Source organism: Salvelinus namaycush, chromosome 21 (genome assembly GCF_016432855.1).
Source record: "Salvelinus namaycush isolate Seneca chromosome 21, SaNama_1.0, whole genome shotgun sequence".
Lineage (NCBI taxonomy): Eukaryota > Metazoa > Chordata > Actinopteri > Salmoniformes > Salmonidae > Salvelinus > Salvelinus namaycush.
In genome coordinates, this window is record NC_052327.1 from 19,943,352 (window position 1) to 19,966,388 (window position 23,037).

The window sequence follows — 23,037 nt, forward strand, 5'->3', positions numbered from 1 at the left end:
TTATTTAATACCATTTTGAGTGAGGGGGTTATACCTTCTGGTAGGAAACGTGCAGTAATATTACCTTTTGTAAAGCCTGGTAAAGACCCTTCATGTGCTGATAGTTATAGACCAATAGCACTGACCTCTAACTTGTGTAAACTGATGGAAAAGATGATATTCAATAGGTTGTCATATTTCTTGGAACATAGAGGTTTATTGAGTCAATGTCAAAGTGTATTCGGTAAAGGTAGATCTACTTTGGATGCATTAGTAAAGGGGAGCAATGAATTTGAAAAAACTCTGGTCATGAAAGAAGTAATGCTACTGTATGTTTTTACATTGAAAAGGCTTATGGCACTATGTGGAGAGAAGGCCTACTGATTAAGATGGAAAGACTTGGTATTGGTGGGAGTTTATATAACTGGGTTTTGGACTTTTTATTTCAATCGCTCTTTTTGAGTTAAAATAGAATCCATTTTATCTGATGCCTATGGAGTAGACAATGGTATTCCTCAAGGCAGTGCTGTCAGTCCTATTTTGTTCAACATTATGATTAACAATGTGTTTTCTAATGTAGGTAGGGATATTGGGGCTTCCCTATATGCTGATGATGGAGCTATTTGGAAGAGGGGAAGGAATGTCTGATCAAATCTATTCAACAAGCTATAGTGGATGTTGAAAGAGGGTCGATTGATTGGGGTTTTAAATTGTCATTGGCGAAGTCTTGTTGTATGTTCTATATATACAGTTGTATCTGTATGGACAGCCTAATGGGAGGGTTTCTAAGTATAAATATTTGGGTCTAAGGTTCAATGAGCGATATACATGGAAAGATGATGTCATAAATGTTGAAACAAAGTGTAAGAAGTTGGTGAATCTTATGCGCTCGGCCTCTGGTTATGAATGGGGTGCTGATAGACAATCGTTGATAGATATTTATAGAGCTCTGATCAGGACGACCATTGGTAACAGGTGTATTGTTTATGGAACAGAGGTGAAGACTTGGATTTAGTTGCTAGACAGAATCCAGTATAAAGGTTTAAGGATATGTATTGGTGCATTTACATCAACATCTGTTAGCGCCTTACTAGTGGAGAGAGGTGAGATGCCTTTGGATATACAGTGTAAAAAATTGTCATTAGCTTATTGGGTTAGGTTGAAAGGCTGTGAGGTTCAGCATCCCATTGCTCCTGTTCTAGATGACTGTTGAAAATATACTAGTAGACAAGGCGGTGGTTTTGGTTGGACAGTTGGAAAACTTGCTGATGAGAGTGGTTTGAGGGAGTTGGAGGTTGGCCCTTTTATGGTGATAGGGGATGGTCCTCCATGGTTACTCCCAGATCCTGTTGTTGATCTAACCTTGGTAGAGAAAAGGAGAGATTGGTCAGAAGTCAGTGATATAAGGAAACTGGTTGACAATTACATTGGTAGACGTTTTTATGCTTTTTTACCGCTTTTCACAGATGGATCCAAGGACCCAGATAGTGGAGCACAGGAGCAGGCGTTTACCTTCCTGAATTTGATGTGCAGATATGTAGAAGATTAACTGATGAACTGTCAGTATACTCCGTTGAACTGACACAAGTAACAGACACATCTCAACATCAACTGTTCAGAGGAGACAGCGTGAATCAGGCCTTCATGGTCGGATTGCTGCAAAGAAACCACTAGTGAAGGACACAAATAAGAAGAATAGACTTGCTTGGGCCAAGAAACACAGGAAATCTGTCCTTTGGTCTGATGAGTGCAAATTTGAGATTTTTTGTTCCAACTGCCGTGTCTTTGTGAGACGCAGAGTAGGTGAACAGATGATCTCCGCATGTGTGGTTCCCAACGTTAAGCACGGAGGAGGAGGTGTGATAGTGTGGGGGTGCTTTGCTGGTGACACTGTCTGTGATTTATTTCGAATTTAAGGCACACTTAACCAGCATGGCTACCACAGCATTCTGCAGCGATACGCCATCCCATCTGGTTTACATTTAGTCGGACTATCTTTTAGTTTTCACCAGGACAATGACCCAACACACCTCCAGGCTGTGTATGGGCTATTTGACCACGAAGGAGAGTGATGGAGTGCTGCATCAGATGTCCTGGCCTCCACAATCACCCAACCTCAACCCAATTGAGATGGTTTGGGATGAGTTGGACCACAGAGTGAAGGAAAAGCAGCCAACAAGTGCTCAGCATATGTGGGAACTCCTTCAAGACTGTTGGAAAAGCATTCCAGGTGAAGCTTGTTGAGAGAATGCCAAGAGTGTGCAAAGCTGTCATGAAGGCAAAGGGTGGCTACTTTGAAGAATATCAAATATCAAATATATTTTGATTTGTTTAACACTTTTTTGGTTACTACATGATTCCATGTGTTATTTCATAGTTTTGATGTCTTCACTATTATTATACAATATAGAAATATTAAAAATAAAGAAAAACCCTTGAATGAGTAGGTGTGTCCAAACTTTTGACAGGTACTGTATATATACTGTATACACTACCATTCAAAGTTTGGGGTCACTTAGAAATGTCCTTGTTTTCCATGAAAACATACATGAAATTAGTTGCAAAATGTATAGGAAATATAGTCAAGACATTGACAAGGTTATAAATCATAATTTTTAATTGAAATATTAATTGTCCTTCAAACGTCAAAGAATCCTCCATTTGCAGCAATTACAGCCTTGCAGACCTTTGGCATTCTAGTTGTCAACCTGTTGAGGTAATCTGAAGACATTTCACCCCATGCTTCCTGAAGCACCTCCCACAAGTTGGATTGGCTTGATGGGCACTTCTTACAGTCAAGCTGCTCCCACAACAGCTCAATAGGGTAGAGATCCGGTGACTGTACTGGCCACTCCATTATAAACAGAATACCAGCTGACTGCTTCTTCCCTAAATAGTTATTGCATAGTTTGGAGCTGTTCTTTGGGTCATTGTCCTGTTGTAAGAGGAAATTGGCTCCAATTAAACGCCGTCCACAGGATATGGCATGGCGTTGCCAAATGGAGTGATAGCCTTCTTTCTTCAAGATCCCTTTTACTTTGCACAATCTCCCACTTTATGACCACCAAAGCACCCCCAGACCATCACATTGCCTCCACCATGCTTGACAGATGGCGTCAAGCAATCCTTCTGCATCTTTTCATTTTTTCTGCATCTCGCAAATGTTCTTCTTTGTGATCCGAACATCTCAAACTTAGATTTGTCTGTCCTTAACACATTTTTCCAGTCTTACTCTGTCCAGTGTGTGTGTTCTTTTGCCAATCTTTCCTTTTATTGGCCAGTCTGAGATATGGCTTTTTCTTTGCAACTCTGCCTAGAAGGCCAGCATCCCGGAATCGCCTCTTCACTGTTGACGTTGAGACTGGTGTTTTAAGGGTACTATTTAATGAAGCTGCCAGTTGAGGACTTGTGAGGCGTCTGTTTCTCAAACTAGACACTCTAATGTACTTGTCCTCTTGCTCAGTTGTGCACTGGAGCCTCCCACTCCTCTTTCTATTCTGGTTAGAGACAGTTTGCGCTGTTCTATGAAGGGAGTAGTATACGACGTTGTACGAGATCTTCAGTTTCTTGGCAATTTCTCGCATGGAATAGCCTTCATTTCTCAGAACAAGAATAGACTGACGAGTTTCAGAAAAAAGTTATTTGTTTCTGGCCATTTTGAGCCTGTAATCGAACCCACAAATGCTGATGCTCCAGATACTCAACTAGTCTAGAGAATGCCAGTTTAATTGCCTCTTTATGGTTTTCAGCTGTGCTAACATAATTGCAAAACGGTTTTCTAATGATCAATTAGCCTTTTAAAATGATAAACTTGGATTAGCTAACACAACATGCTATTGGAACACTGGAGTGATGGTTGCTGATAATGGGCCTCTGTACACCTATGTAGATATTCCATTAAAAATCAGCCGTTTCCAGCTACAAAAGTAATTTACAACATTAACAATGTCTACACTGTATTTCTGATAAATGTGATGTTATTTTAATGTAAACAAATTTGCTTTTCTTTCAAAAACAAGGACATTTTTAGGTGACCCCAAACTTTTGAACGGTAGTGTATATACTGTATATGCAGAAGTATGTGGACACCCCTTCAAATTAGTGGATTTGGCTGTTTCAGCCAGGTGTATAAAGGTGATAGGTGTATAAAATCGAGCGCAGCCATGCAATCTCCATAGACAAACATTGGCAGTAGAATGGCCTTACTGAAGAGCTCAGTGACTTTCAACGTGGCACCGTCATAGGATGCCACCTTTCCAACAAGTTAGTTTGTCAAATTTCTGCCCTGCTGGAGCTGCCCCGTTCAACTGTAAGTGCTGTTATTGTGAAGTGGAAACGTCTAGGAACAACAATGGGCCACACAAGCTCACAGAACTGGACCGCCGAGTGCTGAAGCGTGTAAAAATAGTCTGTCCTCGTTTGCAACACTCACTACCGAGTTCCAAACTGCCTCTGGAAGCAACGTCAGCACAAGAACTGTTCATCAGGAGCTTCAAGAAAGGGGTTTCCATGGCCGAGCACACAAGCCTAAGATCCCCATGCACAATGCCAAGCGTCAGCTGGAGTGGTGTAAAGCTCGCCGCCATTGGAGCAGTGGAAAGCACAGGAGGCCGCTGAGCTGAGGACAGCTTGTATAATGGCTGGAATGGAGTGAATGGAATGGTATCAAACACATGAAAACCATGCGTTTGATGAGTTGGATACCATTCCATTTTTTCCATTGCAGCCATTACTAAGATCCCGTCCTCCCCAATTAAGGTGCCACCAACCTCCTGTAGTGGAAATGTGTTCTTTGGAGTGATGAATCACGTTTCACTATTTGGCAGTCCAACGGACGAATCTAGGTTTGGTAGATGCCAGGAGAATGCTACCAATGCACAGTGCCAACTGTAAAGTTTGGTGGAGGAAAATTGGTCTGGGGCTGTTTTCATGAAACACAAGTATTTTGCTACATCTGCAAATCTGTGTAAGCAACCAATACACTTTGATTTTATTTACAGTATACTACAGTCAAAAATGCAAAAATACTACATTAAAGTCCGCAAAAGCACTAAAGCAAATACCATAAAATACTACAGATGTACACAAAAACATTACAGTGAATATATTATATACATGTATTAATACTGTAGTATTTAAACCATAGTAGTATACTTTCATGTGGGAAGATCTGGGATTGGTTTTGGGAATGTCCCCAGAATAGAATCTTCTGGCTCTTGGATAGCAACACGATCCTGTGACTGTCCTCTTCCAGTCAGCCCAGTTAGACATACAGTAATCCAAGAGATTTTCACTGAGATCCGACGTTTGGCCAAACCATCTTGCAGTTGAGATTGATTAAGAATCAGAACTGTCTGTTGAAAAAAATACAATTATTTTATTAATGTCCATCTGGCAGTCGGTTTATTCGGATTCTTTGCAACTCAAACAGTGTTTATCCAGATTTGTGGAGAATTAACATACAGTGCCTTGCAAAATTATTCAGCCCCCTTGGATTTCTTTCACGTTATTGTGTTAGAAAGTTGGATTAAAATGAATTTAATTAAAACATGTCTGTCAACAATCTACACAATATACACTAATGTCAAAGTGGAAGTAAATAAATGTTTATCCTGAAAATCTCCCCAGTATTTGTCGATGTCAAGCCTACCCATACCATGATGCTGCCACCACCATGTCTTGGATTTACCACAAACATAGAGCTTTTACATTTAGGTCAATTTTTTTTTTTTTTTTTAAATGTTTTTTTGCAGTACTACTTTAGTGCCTTGTTGCATACAAGATGCATGTTTTGGAATATTTTGTATATTTGTGTTCTTCTTTTCACTGTCATTTAGGTCATTATAGTGGAGTGGTTTAATACATAATGCACGGCATAATTATTAACTAGATCATGTTTAAATAGATATTTAATGTCTAATTTGTTATTGTTACCCATCTACCAATTACTGACCTTTTTTATGAGGCTTTTTGAATCTGTGCTTGAAGTTCAATACTTGATGACTGAGGGATCTTGCAGATGTAGTATACACGGGGGACAGAGGAAGGGTTATTCATTTAAAAATAATGTCAACCCCTATTATTTCACACAGAGTGAGTCCATGCAACTTTTTATGTCATTTGGTAAGACAAAATGTACTCCTAAACTTCACATTAGAGTATGTTGTGTCTATTGTTAAAAAAACAAATGACAATTAAATCAATTTAATCCCACTTTGTAACACAATAAAATGTGAAGAAATCCAAAGAGTCTGAATACTTATGCAAGGCACTGTATTTACTGGCACAGCTCTCTGTATACTAAGTGTTTCATATTGCGATTGCTCCAATGGAGGAGAAAGAGCTAAGTGGTATCAACACATTTGTTGAACACAAAGCATCTGTGGCGGTCTAGGAAAATTAACAACAGATTCCTGTCAGAGCCAAGCAGTCCACTTCTCCACACGATGATGGGTCACATGTGAGAAGCTACAGTAACTTGGGAAAATAAGGTTTGAGTGGATTGATGGAGGAATCAACACACACAAGTATCCTCGAGATCCAAGTCATTAAAGGGTCTATCCGCAGTTGAAACAATAACAATGCGACACCACACCACTTTTTTTTGTAAAAAAACTGAGGTATGGGGCTGGAGAAATGTAACCACAATCAAAGTCATAGACAGAGACAGAGCATTAGATACAAGGACTAACCATCCATGATATAACAATTATAGATTTAACTATGTTTTGAGGCTATACAGTGTTTGTTTGGTGTTCTTCTTAATGTTTTGTATACTCAGTGAATAACAACTACAGTATTTTAGTGCGCGTTTGGGATTATCAAGGCATTTTCAGCCAAGACCACAAGGGGGTTTATTGATCCATTCGCTTCGTTCTGCTTTCCTTCACACCCTGAAAGCGGGTACCCTCTCTCCTCTCCTCTCCTCTGTCGCACTCGTGCAGACTGCTGAACAGAGGAGCGTTTCAGGGACTGGGAAGATTGCTTTGTTACAACCTCTATTGCCTACCCACCTGTGTCGCCGATTGACCGATGCCAGTAGTATAACATACCTGTATAAGGTAGCTCGCACTGAATGGAATAAAATCTCTTGGTGATCCGGTTTTCACAAATGTGGGATTTGTAAAAGGCTACTGAGCTGTTGTGACATCGTTGGATTGAACAGTACTGCCTCTTGGAAGTGGACAAAACATGGACTAATTTGGATTCACAATGGGATTAAAACTATTTCTTGTCCTCGGTTTATTCTGCGTCACCTCAGGTAGGACACACATTTGCCATTGACCATAATGTCTCGTAGCTAATTAATGTCAACGACTTGAGACACCCACTTTACAACATACATGATTGTAGGCTATCATCTAACTGGGTTGTCATTGTCGTGTAATTTAGTATTTCTCCTATCCACTTTCAGCTATTATTAAAATTGTAGTTGTAAATGTCAGATATATTTCTGAACACTTAGATGCGCATCTACCCAGCATCAATAACCTTTCAGGACGGGTCACGGAATATGCTGTGAATTTTGTCCTTCATGCGTAGCCTATTGTGTTTGTTTTTCTATCAATAAGTTTTAGGTTTCGGGGTTGATCCTGCTCTACGCATCAATGTGTTCGATGAATTGACGCTTGGAGAGGGTTTTGATGGAGTTAATCAAGTCCAGGGCTTTCACAGCGAGTCTCGGGCGTTCCACTTTCAAGGTAAGATGCTGCCATAAAGACACCTAATATGCTGTGTTGGGCTGAAGGAGACAGGGCAACAATGATTGATTGCAGTTTTTTCTTCATAAGAATGAAGTCCAAACTCATCAAACATGGCAAGGGAAAATACTTGTTTTGTACTATATAATATTAGATTGACTAATGGTAAATGGGCGTTGATGCTCTTAGAAGCTCTCACATAAAAGGAAACCATTCAATTTATGCATCTTCTCCACAATACAACCTGTTTGCACAACCATCTCTTTTGACATACAGTAGCGTTGTGTTGTTATTTTCTCTTTGAGTGAGGCCAGGGGCCCAGGATGCCACCTGCCCATAACAAAGGCAATGATTCCCATAATAGAAAGGGGGGGGGGGGGGGGGGGGGGGTGACACAGATCGGGGCAGACACAGACATGCAAATAATGATGGAAAGACGGCATAATGAGATTAGCAAGCAACAACACCCCGGGCTCGTGGAGATGTATGGAGCGTGGATGACGGTGAATTGACCCTAGTCAGACTGGTCCTTCAATGATCCCCCAGTGTCTGAAGTATATTTGATTATATTTGATTTGATTATGGGTTATCTAGTCGGAACCTGTATTAGTTTGTCAGAGATAGGAGCCATTAGTAAGAATATCATAGAAGCAATCTCCATGTTTGTCCCATTTTAACATGCTAGTCTTGATCATCTGACTGGCAAAGTGGTGGTGTATTGGACAGAGAAATGCCGTTTGTCACAGGAGTTCTGCTGGTATCGCGCTCTAGTTGTAGGTTTTACTGCTCTGCCCTCGCACCTTTTAAAACTAAATAATACATCATTTAAATTAGGGTGAATCCATTTGAATTCAATCACTTTTTGACAACACCTCTTTTGTTTCGAACGAAACCTTCCATACACATTTGGCCATTGTAGAAGTGCTAAGAAAGTGACTTTTTGGACCTGAATGCCAAAACACTTAAGATGTAAAGGTACACAAATTAGACTCATTTTCCATATCCCACCATAGCATGAGACATCCATGTCTTCATCAGTGGAAAATATAAACGGTTGAGATTGATATAATTTAAAAGCCACAAACAGGGTTGTCAAGCTAAAAAAAATAGTTTTTTAAAATAAAAATGATCATCTTTTAACCTTTAACGCTAATTATCTAAAAACGCACAAACTCCTATTGTTGTCATATATGTTGTAATTTAGACCCTGTTTTACATCATCTAAGGTTTTTGTGTTGTGTCTGCCCTCGGTTGAGACAAAACATGCTCTTCAGTACAGGGTGGGTGTCATGTTTTGGCTGATAAATGGACTAAAATGAGAATACATTTGAAATGTCAACTTTCAAGTGGTACCACAAAGATGATTGTAGATCCACACGTCAGAGGATGTTGACTTGAATGGGAATATCTGTTGTTTTAAATTATACTGTCAATCCCCCAATAGATAATAGAATATACATGACCATTTATATTGACATTCGACGGTGGATGGACCTGCTGTCATATTTGTCATCGTAATTAGAAGTTACAGTACAATTTCAGTCAAATTTACATTTCAATGGTGTACCAGCTAAATTACAGTAGTCTGAAGGGATAGGTGAAATATGTTTCTATGATCGAAATGACACCCAACCTGTATTCAAGAGCATGTTGTGTCTCAGCTGATGGCGGACACAACACCAAAACCTCAGATGATGTGAAACAGGGTCTAAGCTACAACAACAAAAAATCAGAGTGTACGCGTTTTTACATAATTTACATTAAATGTTTATTTTTATAAAAAACATTTTTTTTCAAGAAATAATCAAATCGCTTGACAACACTTTTTTTAAAGCTTTTAAATGACATCGAACTCAGTCGTTTATATTTTCCAGTGGCAAAAACATGGATGGTGGGGAATGCATAATGGGTCAACATTGAACACCTTTATCTTCTGAATGTTTTGGCATTCGGGTCCAAAAAGTCCCTTTCTGACCACTTCTTCCATGTGCAAACATATATGGAAAGAATTCCTTAAATCAAAAGGAATGCTGTCAAAAAATGATTGAATTCAAATGGATTCACCCATGGTAAAGTTCTCTGCAGAAGAATATCAACCCGTACACATTAACAGATAAAGCTCTATGCATCCAGATCAATGTTTACAAAATGTGGAGTTATGCCTTCAAAAGGAACATTTGGCATCTTATAGCACATCATCCAATACAAAAGTGATGAACATTGATGTTATAGGAATACCTCATTTCCAAATCCTTCTACTACACATACCTCATGTCTATCCTCTCATTTAAATATACTGCTCTGTAGCCCTGCCCAGCAGGTCATGGCTAAAAGGGATCCAGCTTTTGTCAAATTAACATCAGATTTGACTTTTCGTAGCAGGTTAGGATAACGTATTCATCACGTTAGGAGAATTAACGTAGCAGGTTAGGAGAATTAGGTTAAGGTTAGGAAAAGGGTTCATTTGACAAAAGCTGTATCCCTTCTAACCATGACCCTGCCAGCACATTTACGCATCGTGCATCAATGTCTGCAGCTAGAGCCCCTTCTCCTCTTTGTAATGTCCCATCCTCTACTATGCCACCCTCTCTCCTCCAGTTCGCCATTGGTGTCACAAAATGGAAACATGACTCAGACTCCCCCGTACATTCTTCAGTGTGCCTCTGTCAATACAGCCCTTATTTCTCTGGATTACCTTTGAGCAGAGTTTAAGCACATTCAATTACCCACCCAGCAGAAAGGAAAGCGCTGCGTTATTTATGGCTGCTTCTGCCTGCTGACATCATTCATTTAGGATGTCTCTGATAAGTAAGTGATGCTGGGTGGAGGCGCGGTGCGGAGCGGCAGCCAAACCTTCTGGCCTCTGTAGTGTATTCACTGAATATAGAGCTGTCTGTCTGATTGGGGTTGATAGACTGTAATCCAGATGTGTGGCTCTGGCTCGGCTAACATGGCTGCATGGGGTCATTCCTACGCTCATTAGAAACCAATCTGAATGTATACAGGGCTGTGGCTGCCTGTTTCTCTGCCTGCCTGCCCATGGGGATGGCTGGTATCTCTAGGAGGCGGGCGAAGGCGAGGAGAAGAGACGATTCTGGAGGTGGTAAAGGAGGGGAGGAAGATAGGGAATGTTTGTGTGTGTGTGTGCTAGCTTGCATGCACGTGTGTATGTGAGAGAGAGAGAGAGAGGAGGGAGGTGGGGATTGCATTTTAGAACGACACCCCCTGCAGCAGATCGTCTTTGAAGGTATATGTCAGCAGTACAGCAAAGTGCAGTTCAGATAGAGAGGGATGCCTCAGGGACTGGTACGATAAAGCTGGAGGAAGGAATGCCCCTGGCTATGTCAGTCGCACCTAATTGGGGCAGGTGGCACCCTGTAGAAGGAACTTCGTTCATCCTATGTTTTGGTTGCAAACAAGACATCTTCATGATTAAAATAGGTTTCAGAGTAGATCCCTCTGTGGTACATACGAAGCACACCCACAAACAGCACTGAACTCCTATCGGACACAGTCTTACTACTGTAACTGATGCTGGAAAAGCAGCCTGCCATGGTCACGACAGTAAGCGGTCAGGTGAGCGGTGTCCTATCCACACAGCTGCATGCGCGTGAACCCAGAGCCCTGCGTGCCGTGTGATGCTTTTGTGTCACCAGCCAGCCAGAGCTGTGTCAGAGAGGCATTAGTTCTTGTGGGATGGAAGAGACTCATTTATTATAGAGCAGCGCTCCCTGTGTGTGTCTATGTGTCTCTCTGTGTGTGTGTGTGTGTGTGTCTACCAACCAAACAGGAGGCAGCTAATAGGCTAACCTCTGGGGCTACAGACAGCTACTAAAGCTATTCCGCAGAAACACAGCATTCGCATCTGACTGTTTCTATGTGGAAGGACTTGTGACAGTAACTTGGCCCACAAATCAAGGTGTTTTTAGCCCTGTCAAGCCAACCTGATCCTTTGTTCCAAAAGTGCTGATGGTGGTTGGGGGTTATTTCTGTCACCTCCGGGCCACCATACACCATACATTTACATAGATAAAGGACTGGCGGCTGGCTGACACCAGCTCAAAGACTCTGAATGTCAGACAGTCAGTGGCTGGCGGACTGACGGCAGTGCAGAGTCGATCAGAGAGTTTTAGAGACAGTGCTGCCCCAGCAGTCCTGGAGGTGCCCTTGGCTCAGTTTAGTGTTTGTTCCAGTAGAGCGGACACACAGTAGAGGGATAGACCATCCTCCGAATGCAGATTGCCTGAGCCGGCCGGAGCCGGCGCTGGTATTGGATTATTCAGTTAGAAGCTGTAGGCTAGCCAAAGGGGGGTAATGGAGGGTTTGGAGTTACTGTTGAGTTTATCATTACTGTTATCTCCCAAAAGAGACGTTCTCGGATCCAACCCTCCCACGCAGATACCTCAGCCTCACCTCCAATGTTTTAAACAAAGAGTGTTTGGGGAAAATTCTATGTCATTTTCTAACTGGCGGTGTTACGCAATGTTGAGTGAGGCAGGAATGTATTTATCGGCTATCTGTGGTATATTTCCTTATTTGTTCTCTTTGTTTGGGGATTTTCAGATGTTTGGACTGACTGGTCCCACTTGGTCATTCTGTGCTAAACATATTTTATGCATGGTTAAATTTTGAGAGCTGAAAAGATTGCATATTTGTGAAATGTTAGAGAGGAGATGTTTTAAATACGTGGCCAGTGCTATTTTGTTCCAGTAGTCCACTTGATAAAGTTAACACTATCCTCATTATTTAGATCAAAACATCGCGGTAATTAGTGATGCACCGATTTGACATTTTTGGTCGATACCGATATCCGATATTTTCCTTGCCAAAAAAACAAATTTCGATAACCGATATTTAACATTTTAGCATCTTTTTAAGCATTCTAGTACAGTTAAATAGTTAACACACACACATGGACGCAGTGGTCTAAGGCACTGCATCTCAGTGCAAGAAGCGTCACTACAATCCCTGGTTCGAATCCAGGTTGTATCACATCCGGCTGTGATTGGGAGGCCCATAGGGCGGCGCACAATTGGCCCAGCGTCGTCCGTGTTTGGCCGGGGGAGGCCGTCATTGTAAATAAGAATTTGTTCTTAACTGACTTGCCTAGTTAAAGGTTACACACACACCACTGACCAAAATGTTATTTTGTTGGCATTTACGTATGTCCCCATTACCAGTAAAACATCATCAAAACCTACTTCTTTCACTTACTTGCTGTGCTGTTTGGTTGTTCATTTGTTCAGTCGTTTCAACCGTGGCCTCTCTTTCTCGGTGAGCACAGTCATTGTGTCCGTTTTCATCTTTTACAGCTGTGTATGTAACATTTCACGTAAACCCTCTTTCTTGTCTGCATCGAAGTAGTGGTCCTTGTACCTAGCATTAAGCATGGTGGCGACACAGTAAAGAGGCTCAGAGAGAATGCCACCAAATTGCTTGTTCACAGCCTCAAGTACTTATGTAAGTTTTAACCCCACGGTCTGTATTGGCAGTTTTGTTGAGCAGGCGTTTCAATGCCATGACAGAGGGTATCTCGTCTGCTGCAGTTTCAGTTGATTAACTTATTTCTCAAGTCAGTTGTTCGAATGGCGCTAGGAGTGTGTTCATGTTTCCAAGCCAAGTTTCAAACATGTTCTCAAATGCCATTGAAATGGCCGCAGCGGTATGAGAACCAGCACATTCTTGAGCATGCAATACGGCTTTCCTCAGTATGAAATTCTAATCGACCCACTGTGCTGTCAGACTCAGCATGCTCATGGGGCCTGACATCGCTGGTCAAAATATCAGTCATGAAGCTAATAGCAGTGACGCCCATAGCAAGTAGCTCATAGATGTACGTTTCAACAATACTGTGTAACTCCGGTAGGGCAACATCTGAAAAATAGTGTGTACCGGGGCTCGACCAGTCGGTGAAAACCAATATTATCCACGACAGAGGACAGTTGATTGTCAAGGGCAATGAATGCCATTATCTTGGCATTAATGGATTTTACCTTTGAGTTGCCTCACTGAAATTTTCTTACTCTTTCAAATGACTGCTTGACTTGAACTTGTTTAGTTGTTGGAAGTGTGCGCTTAGTATTTTTCTGCTTTTGTTTAGCGCTGTATTTTTAGTGGCGTCATTACGTCATCTACTTACTTTATATAGGTATGCACGTCAGCTTTGACAATTTTGCACATCGCCGTTAAACCAGACATCGGGCCGATGCCGGCATTTTTAGCTAATATCGGCTGATTCCGATATGCTCACCGATATATCGTGCATCCCTAGCTGTGATCTTTAACTTGCTATTATTGTTGGACTCTGTTCTGGGTAAAGTCAGGCATCTTCATCATTGTAAATTAGGGCCCGCACAACCCTTATGGAATGATAAAAAATAAATATATATATTATCTATATAATCTATAGATGTTACCCAGTGAATGAATCTTGTCCTTGAGAGGCTGTTTACATCCTTGTACAGTGTACACTTAAGGAGTCACAGTATACGGTGTACATGTGTACGGCGTAGGAGTTCATTCTGAAAATACTGGAAGATATGGGAGCAGTTGGAAAGGATTGTGTGATAGTTAGGCCAGGTTTGGAGCTTTAAAGGAACCTGTTCCAAATGGTAAACCTATGAACCATTGATTAGATTGGCATTACCCCCATGCGTTTCTAAATAGTTAACCAAATAGCTACCCAGACTATCTGCATTGACCCTTTTTGCACCAACTCTTTTGACTCATCACATATGCTGCTGCTACTGCTTATTATCTGTCCTGTTGTCTAGTCACTTTATTCCTACCTACAGTATATGTACGTATCTACCTCACGTACCCCTGTAGATCGCAGATCGACTCGGTACTGGTACCCTGTGTATATAGCCAAATGATCATTATTCATTGTGTATTCATTCCTTGTGTTATTTTCTTTCTATTATTTTTCAATTTTTCTCTCTGCATTTTTGGGAAGGGCACGTAAGTAAGTATACACTTGCTGTTTACGAAGGGTGTGACAAATAAAATGTGATTTGATTAGCCTCATAATAATAATATTTCTTATACAATTGAAGGGGAGCATTCACCGTTGTGCACAAACTTAGAGTTCAGACTGATAAAAAAAGTAGCATTACTCATTTACAGATTAGAGTCAATCACCTGGTGTGAAACCATTAAAGCTGTATACATTATGCAGATAAGATTAGTGTGCTGGCTAGGCTACCACAAAGCTCTGCTTCCCAGGAACCCTCTCTGAGCCCGATGCTTTGAACTTCTCACTCTGTCAATGCATTTCTTGATGCCTGAAAAGGAGTGTTTTTTCCCCTTAATTAATCTGTGTCCGTTAGTTCAATGATAGCATTGAAAGCAATGCCGATGTGAGATAAGGTATGACATGGATGTTCCTTTCCAGGCTATTTAATGTCTGTTTTGCCCATGTTAGAGTGGTCATTAAAAGCAGGTGGTCGCCCCATGCAGGCGCCTGCCAATACCTAATCGACTGATGGCTTCTGATGGCTCATGCCTTGCAGTGCAGTGCATGGGGATGGGGACTAGGGTATTGATTTGGCAGAGAGCGGGGGAATCTGGCCCTTTCATCCACTCCTCTTTCATGTGGAGGGTTTTTGGGAGGGTTACTGGTAGGGTACTGTCTGGGGCTAATCTTATGCCCTGAGTGAGCAGCACCGACGCAGGGGTCCTATCTCTGTGCTTTTGATGTGGGCGTCTCCAAACACAGCCGTGCTCATCAGTAAGTCTGAGAGAGGGGTCCATCTAGCTCCCTAAAGCCCCACCCTACCCCATCCTCCCAACCAGTCCCTCTCCCCATTTGACACTTCCCACCCCCCATGGGGAAGCAGGCTGTGTTCTGAAGAGGAGAGGTTACCACCAGATCACAGGCTGATGGCTTGCTGTGGATCCCCGGGCTCAGTCCCAAGGCCCCTCGGCCCAAACTGTCCCCTACCTCACCTTCATTCTGCCCTTCCATTGTGCCTGGGATTGAGATATCAGTGTGGTCCCCTTGTCTTGGCCAGTCACACCCGCCATGCTGAGGTCTGGCACATTACTGACTAGCACAGCACTGTACCATCTGCGGGCCGGAGCCTTTTGCTTGGGTTCAGTTTTGTTTTTTAAGTCTGACAAATGGCTCATTGTATTTCTGTTGTAGGGAAAAAGTCACTAAACCATTATGCGTCACCCTATTTGATCTGTAATTACGATTCAATGAGGTAGTCCACTAAGACACCTCAAAGCATTAATAATTTCCCCCAATGTCCTACATTATTATGAAGAGTGGCCACTTAGATTTAATTATTCATTCAGAGGCTTTCTGTTGCTACCATCAGGTTACTGCTGGGCAGACTAATCTGGTACATGTCACCGTTGCATCTGTCCCACCTCAGCCAATGACACTTTAATGACACCAGCTGTGGTGAGAGGATGCAGTCTAGCGTTGCATCTGTCTAGTGGACCTAAAAACCAGACAACCTTTTTTGTTGTTGACAGAAACGACTCAAAACATGGCCTCCCCATGGAGTAGCCTAGCCAGCATCCGACAGATGCTAATGCTAGCAGCACACGTTACACTCCTTCCCCGAAGACTGTATAACGTGCTTGTCTCCTATCACACGCATCGTCGACTACTCTACATGCTCTCCCTGCACAGTGCCAGGCTTCATCGTGGCCTTGGTAGTGTTTGCAGATTGCATTGTGTTAATTGTCTACTCCCACCAGCTGGAAGTTAAATGTTTATGCGCTGAGGAGAGGCAGCGATGCTAGCTTAGCTTCCCGTAGTGCTAAAGAATGCCATCCTGCATGCGTCCCCTGGCTGGGAGTGAACCCTTTGATGTGATCGCTTCTGAGAAATGTCATAATTTATTGATGCTTCCATTAAAGTAGCATAGACGTCTGGGTAGAGTCAGGGGAGAGGGTGGCACACTGGTGAGACTGGAGAACTGAAGACTAGCTACAGAAGACTAGCTAGGCTACACAGAGATCTGAAAAGAATAGAATATGTAATATACTGTATATATACAGTACCAGTCAAAAGTTTGGACACACTTACTCATTCAAGGGTTTATTTTTACTATTTTCTACATTGTCAAAAAATAGTGCAGACATCAAAACTATGAAATAACACATATGGAATCATGTAGTAACCAAAAAATTGTTAAACAAATTAAAATAGATTTTAGATTTAGATTCTTCAAAGTAGCTACCCTTTGCCTTCATGACAGCTTTGCACACTCTTGGCATTCTCTCAACCAGCTTCACCTGGAATGCTTTTCCAACAGTCTTGAAGGAGTTCCCACATATGCTGAGCACTTGTTGGCTGCTTTTTCTTCACTCTGTGGTCCAACTCATCCCAAATCATCTCAATGGTGATTGTGGAGGCCAGGTCATCTGATGCAGCACTCCATCACTCTCCTTCTTGGTCAAATAGCCCTTACACAGCCTGGAGGTGTGTTGGGTCATTGTCCTGTTGAAAAACAAATGATAGTCCCACTAAGTGTAAACCAGATGGGATGGCGTTTTGCTGCAGAATGCTGTGGTAGCCATGCAGATCACCATGCACAACGCCAAGCGTCTGCTGGAGTGGTGTAAAGCTCGCCGTCATTGGATTCTGTTGCAGTAGAAACGCGTTCTCTGGAGTGATGAATCACACTTCACCATCTGGCAGTCCGACAGACTAATCTATGTTTGGCAGATGCCAGGAGAACGCTACCGGCCCCAATTCTTAGTGCCAACTGTAAAGTTTGGTGGAGGAGGAATAATGGTCTGGGGCTGTTTTCATGGTTTGGGCTAGGCCCCTTAATTCCAGTGAAGGGAAATCTTAACGCTACAGCATACAATGACATTCTAGACGATTCTGGGCTTCCAAATGTGGCAACAGTTTGGGGAAGGCCCTTACCTGTTTCAGCATGACAATGCCCCTGTGCACAAAGCGAGGCCCGTACAGAAATGTTTTGTTGAGATCGGTGTAGAAGAACTTGACTGGCCTGCGCAGAGCTCTGACCTCAACCCCATAAAACACATTTGGGATGAATTGGAACGCCGACTGCAAGCCAGGCCTAATCACCCAACATCAGTGCCCGCAGCAAGTCCCCGCAGCAATGTTCCAACGTCTAGTGGAAAGCCTTCCCAGAAGAGTGGAGGCTGTTATAGCACCAAAGGGGGGACCAACTCCATATTAATGCCCATGATTTTGGAATGAGATATTCGACGACCAGGTGTCCACATACTCTTGGTCATGTAGTGTATATATATAAGTTTGCTTTTCACAGGAAATTTCCTTCAACAACAGGGTGACCAGATTAAGATCCTACATCTGAGCAAAGAATATTCATGATTGCTCAACCGTAATGCTATCTCAGATATGTCTATTATTTCTGGCATAATGTGTATTAATGACAGGGAGAGCGGTGTTACTTTGTGGCTTCACTGAAACTTTACAGCTTCGGAGCTGCACCTTTGGATTGCAGCTTTATCTGCCAGCCGAGACAAATATATATATATATATATAACACAGAGCCGCTGCGTTCTTCTTCTTCTTATTATTATTATTCACTTATATTGTAAGACATGGAAGTGAAGAAGAACGCAGCGGCTCTGTGTGGCGGACACATATACATACTGTATATATGTATGTGTGTATGTATGTATGTATGTATGTATGCATGTATGTATATACATATATAACACAGAGCCGCTGCGTTCTTCTTCTTCTTCACTTCCATGTCTTGCAGCTTTCTATCGATTTGTCTCGGCTGGCAGATAAAGCTGAAATCCAAAGGTGGAGCTCTGAAGCTGCCTGTCGGAGATTGATCAGAGGTTTTGAGGAGCTGAAATAGCCAGCTGTGTTCTGCTGTAATTTCAAGAGTGGATTGTTTCTTTTGCCTGTCTGTACCAACAACTGAGGCATCGTGAATTGTTTGTTGTTTGTTTTATTTTCCTGCATCCTACTGTCTTTATGTAAAGTTTCAGTGACAGAGTAACACCGCTCTCCCTGTCATTAATACACATTATGCCAGAAATAATAGACATATCTGAGATAGCATTACGGTTGAGCAATCATGAATATTCTTTGCTCAGATGTAGGATCTTAATCTGGTCACCCTGTTGTTGCAGGAAATGTCCTGCACAGCAGGAAATGCAAACTTATAGTGTATTCACGGTTTAAAAAGGCTTCTAAAGTTTGTAATTTCACTTTCAGAATTGATTTGCCCTAACAAAAAATGTATCACCCTCTACAAAAATGTCCATTAATTATAATCCACACAATAATTCACATTTCCTGTTGCTGCAGAATAATTTTCCTGCTGTGGGAGAAACTGGTCAAATTAAGTTCCTGCATCTGTATGTAACATGCAATGAGGTAATAATATCAAGAATAACCAACATCTGCAACAATGATAGATAACCTCTAATGAATGGAAACACATGGAAATGAAATGGGTAAATTAATAATGCTGATGTATTTGAATTCTCAAGTGCTACTACAATATTGTCTTTTTAATTATCAAACTGTCACTTGTTCTTTTCCCAGGTTCATCCAGGGAGGTGAAGGCCCCTGAGGATGTGTCTGCGCGGATGCTCCAGAAGCTGAGGGGCCGGACTGAGTTCACCGTGCTGGTCACCCTGAAACAGGAGCACCTAAACTCTGGGGTCATCCTGTCCATCCACCACTCTGAACAGAGGTACGGCCAGAGTCCTTACAATACTTACTGAATACAATGCTGGAGTCCTCACAATACACGCCGAACACAATGTCAGAGATCTCACAAAGCACACTGATCAGAGTATGAATGGCTCACCTTTGCAGTGAAGTCTTCTTAAAATATGGGAGTGTCATTTGTGTGTAGAATGTGTTGAGGGTACATACAGTATTTTTGTGTAACTGATGCACACACACATGTTAATTTGTTTAAATGTATGTACATTTTAAAGTATTTTGTCTTTAATGTATTTTCCGTTATGTGTCGGACCCCAGTAAGACTAGCTGTCGCTACTGGCGTCGGCTAATGGGGATCCTAATAAATAAAAAATAAATAAGAAAATACTGATTTGATACCTGCAGCACTAACAGACCTGTAATGGGTGCGTGTTGGTGGCAGGGAAGTCAGGCGCAGGAGAACGAACTTGGTGAAAACTGAGTTGTTTAATAAATGCTGATAAAACTCCAAAAACCAAAATAACAAAAGTGGGTACAAAACCCGTCGCACACCAACATAATACATGCACATCACATACAATCAAACAATCTCCGACAAGGACATGAGGGGAAACAGAGGGTTAAATACACAACATGTAATTGATGGGATTGGAACCAGGTGTGAAGGAAGACAAGACAAAACCAATGGAAAATGAAAAATGGATCAGTGATGGTTAGAAGGCCGGTGACGTCGACCGCCGAACACCGCCCGAACAAGGAGAGGGACCGACTTTCGGCGGAAGTCGTGACAAGACCAGACTTAACAATTCTGTACAGACAAAGCAAATGACCCTGTACGGCACAATCTCATGTTATTCCTAGTGCAGCACTAAACCAAACACAGGCCCATTGTGGTTGTGAACAGAAAGGTGATGAGCCTCTCTCCCCTTCCTGGTTAGTTAGCATGCTGATCTGTTTTCCATTAGCTAGCTGTGCAGCCAGCAGATCAGACTGGTAATCAGAATGCCACATAATGTGTTGATTGAACTGTGTACATTAAAGTCAGCGCAAAGTAAAGACCTCACTGCAATGTTAATGACTTTCCCCAGCTCTGATAAGCCCAGCTAGGCTGTGTGTTCACTGCACGCTACAGGCTCGCTTCACTGTTTCATTTGGTTTAGAAATGGTTTGCTGAGTGATCCCGGCAGGCAGAGTTACTGGATTTGTGCAGCTGGTATATTGTGCATGGCTGGGGCAGAATAACTCGTTATATCGGTTTGTAGATAAATCAACTCCAGTTGCTCTTCAGTACAGTTCCTCTTCTAAGTGGTTGTTTATCTTTTGAATAATACTTTGAAGCGAGTAGCTCCAAAGAAATCTCTGTCTTTAAAGCCAGAGCTGATGACTCTTTATTGGCAACTCTGGCAGCTCTTTCCATTAGTGTCACTTCATATAGGGAATCTCTATGGACTGGATAGATGGAATGCAGGGATTTCCTGAAACACCAATGTACCCCTGTCCCCATGAGTTTACTCCTCTCACTCACATCACATGGTTGTACTAGTGTTGCCTGGTGTTGTGTCATACTGAAGCTCTCATTAACAGCCATAGAGTAGCATTAAGCTTGCACATATTCCTGGGATTGAATCTTGAAAGGGTTATCAGACCTAGAGAGACCATGATTCTTTTAAACAGGGTGAGGCATTTATATTTCACCATGGGGTGAGTGAGGTGAGAGATCTACTTTACTGAAAGGATTCTGGGAATGAAGAGGAACTGTTCAGCTGTCTGTAGAACTATGGGTGTGGTCGGTCCTCTATTGTACTGCCTTTTACCTCTGTTAGTGATGTTGAATTGGCTAGAATGGTGTGTGTGTGTGTGTGTGTGTGTGTGTGTGTGTGTGTGTGTGTGTGTGTGTGTGTGTGTGTGTGTGTGTGTGTGTGTGTGTGTGTGTGTGTGTGTGTGTGTGTGTGTGTGTGTGTGTGTGTGTGTGTGTGTGTGTGTGTGTGTGTGCGAATAGCAATTCCTCTCTCCGTATTCCATCTGCTCATTATTCCTGGTTCCACACGAGACAAACTCAAAGTTCCAGTCAAAAGTTTGGACACACATACTCATTCAAGGGTTTTTCTTTATTTTTACTATTTTCAACAATAACTAATATGGAATCATGTAATAACCAAAAAAGTGTTAAACAAATCAAAATATGTTTTATATTTGAGATTATTTTGAGATATTTAGATAATTATCCCGTTGAGAAACACATTATAGTCCCACTAGCGCAAAATAGTTGGGATGGCGTATTGCTGCAGAATGCTGTGGTAGCCATGCTGGTTAAGTGTGCCTTGAATTCTAAATAACACAAACAGTGTCACCAGCAAAGCACCCCACACCATAACACCTTCTCCTCCGGTGGGAACCACACATGCGGAGATCATCCGTTCACTTACTCTGCATCTCACAGCGGTTGGAACCAAAAATCTAAAATGTGGACTCATCAGACCAAAGGACAGATTTCCACCGGTCTAATGTCTATTGCTCGTGTTTCTTGGCCCAAGCAAGTCTATTCTTCTTATTGGTGTCCTTTAGTAGTGGTTTCTTTGCAGCAATTCGACCATGAAGGCCTGATTCATACAGTTTCTTCTGAACAGTTGATTTTGAGATGTGTCTATTACTTGAACTCTGTGAAGCATTTATTTGGGTTGCAATCTGAGGTGTAGTTAACTCTAATGAACTTATCCTCTGCAGCAGAGGTAACTCTGGGTCTTCCTTTCCTGTGGTGGTCCTCATGAGGGCCAGTTTCATCATAGCACTTGTTGAGTTTTGCGACTGCACTTGAAGAAACTTTCAAAGTATTTGAAATTTTCCGGATTGACTAACCTTCATGTCTTAAATTAATGATGGACTGTCGTTTCTCTTTGCTTATTTGAGTTGTTCTTGCCATAATATGGACTTTTTATTGTCTTTTACCAAATAGGGCTGTCTTCTGTATACCACCTCTACCATGTCACAACACAGCTGATTGGCTCAAACGCATTAAGGAGGAAAGAAAATTAACTTTTAACAAGGCACACCTTTTAATTGAAATGCATTCCATGTGACTTCCTCGTGAAGCTGGTTGAGAGAATGATAAGCGTATGCAAAGCTGTCATCAATGCAAAGGGTGGCTACTTTGAAGAATCTCAAATATCAAATATAATTTGATTTGTTTAACACTTGTTTGGTTACTACATGATTCCATGTGTGATTTCATAGTTTTGACGTCTTCACTATTATTCTACAGTGTAGAAAACAGTAAAAGTAAAGAAAAATCCTTGAATGAGTAGGTGTGTCCAAACCTTTTGACTGGTACTGTATGTCTAAATCAATTCCTTTCTCCATATTCTGTTCGCTTGTCCATTCAGGTTCCTGGAGTTGGAGAGCAGTGGGCAACGCAGTGAGGTGCGTCTCCACTACCGCACCAAGGGTCAGCAGGCCCACACTGAGGTGTTTCCCTACAGCCTGGCAGACGGACAGTGGCACAAGGTCTCTGTGGCAGTCAGCGCCTCCCACATCATATTGCACGTCGACTGCAACAGGTACGCTTCATGAATGCCATAGTAATGAAACTAATCAGGTTTCATTTATTCCAGTATATCGGTATTCATTCATTGTCCGTTTAGGATTTTTACTTTACCTTCTATAACAATATTTTAATGTTTGATTTGTTTGCAATAAATAATTCCTTAATGA

The 23,037-nt window shown here is 41.9% G+C and overlaps 1 protein-coding gene across 1 annotated transcript in view; it reads left to right on the forward strand.

The window, feature by feature from the left end:
• The first annotated feature begins 7,191 nt into the window (after window positions 1–7,191).
• LOC120066643 (protein kinase C-binding protein NELL2-like) overlaps window positions 7,192–23,037 on the forward strand; it is a 110,918-nt gene continuing 95,072 nt past the window's right edge. Inside the window, exons 1-4 of the mRNA XM_039018074.1 lie at window positions 7,192–7,240; window positions 7,551–7,679; window positions 19,204–19,354; window positions 22,710–22,883. Of these exons, the coding sequence (XP_038874002.1) occupies window positions 7,192–7,240; window positions 7,551–7,679; window positions 19,204–19,354; window positions 22,710–22,883 (503 nt within the window). The remainder of the gene's footprint in view (window positions 7,241–7,550; window positions 7,680–19,203; window positions 19,355–22,709; window positions 22,884–23,037) is intronic.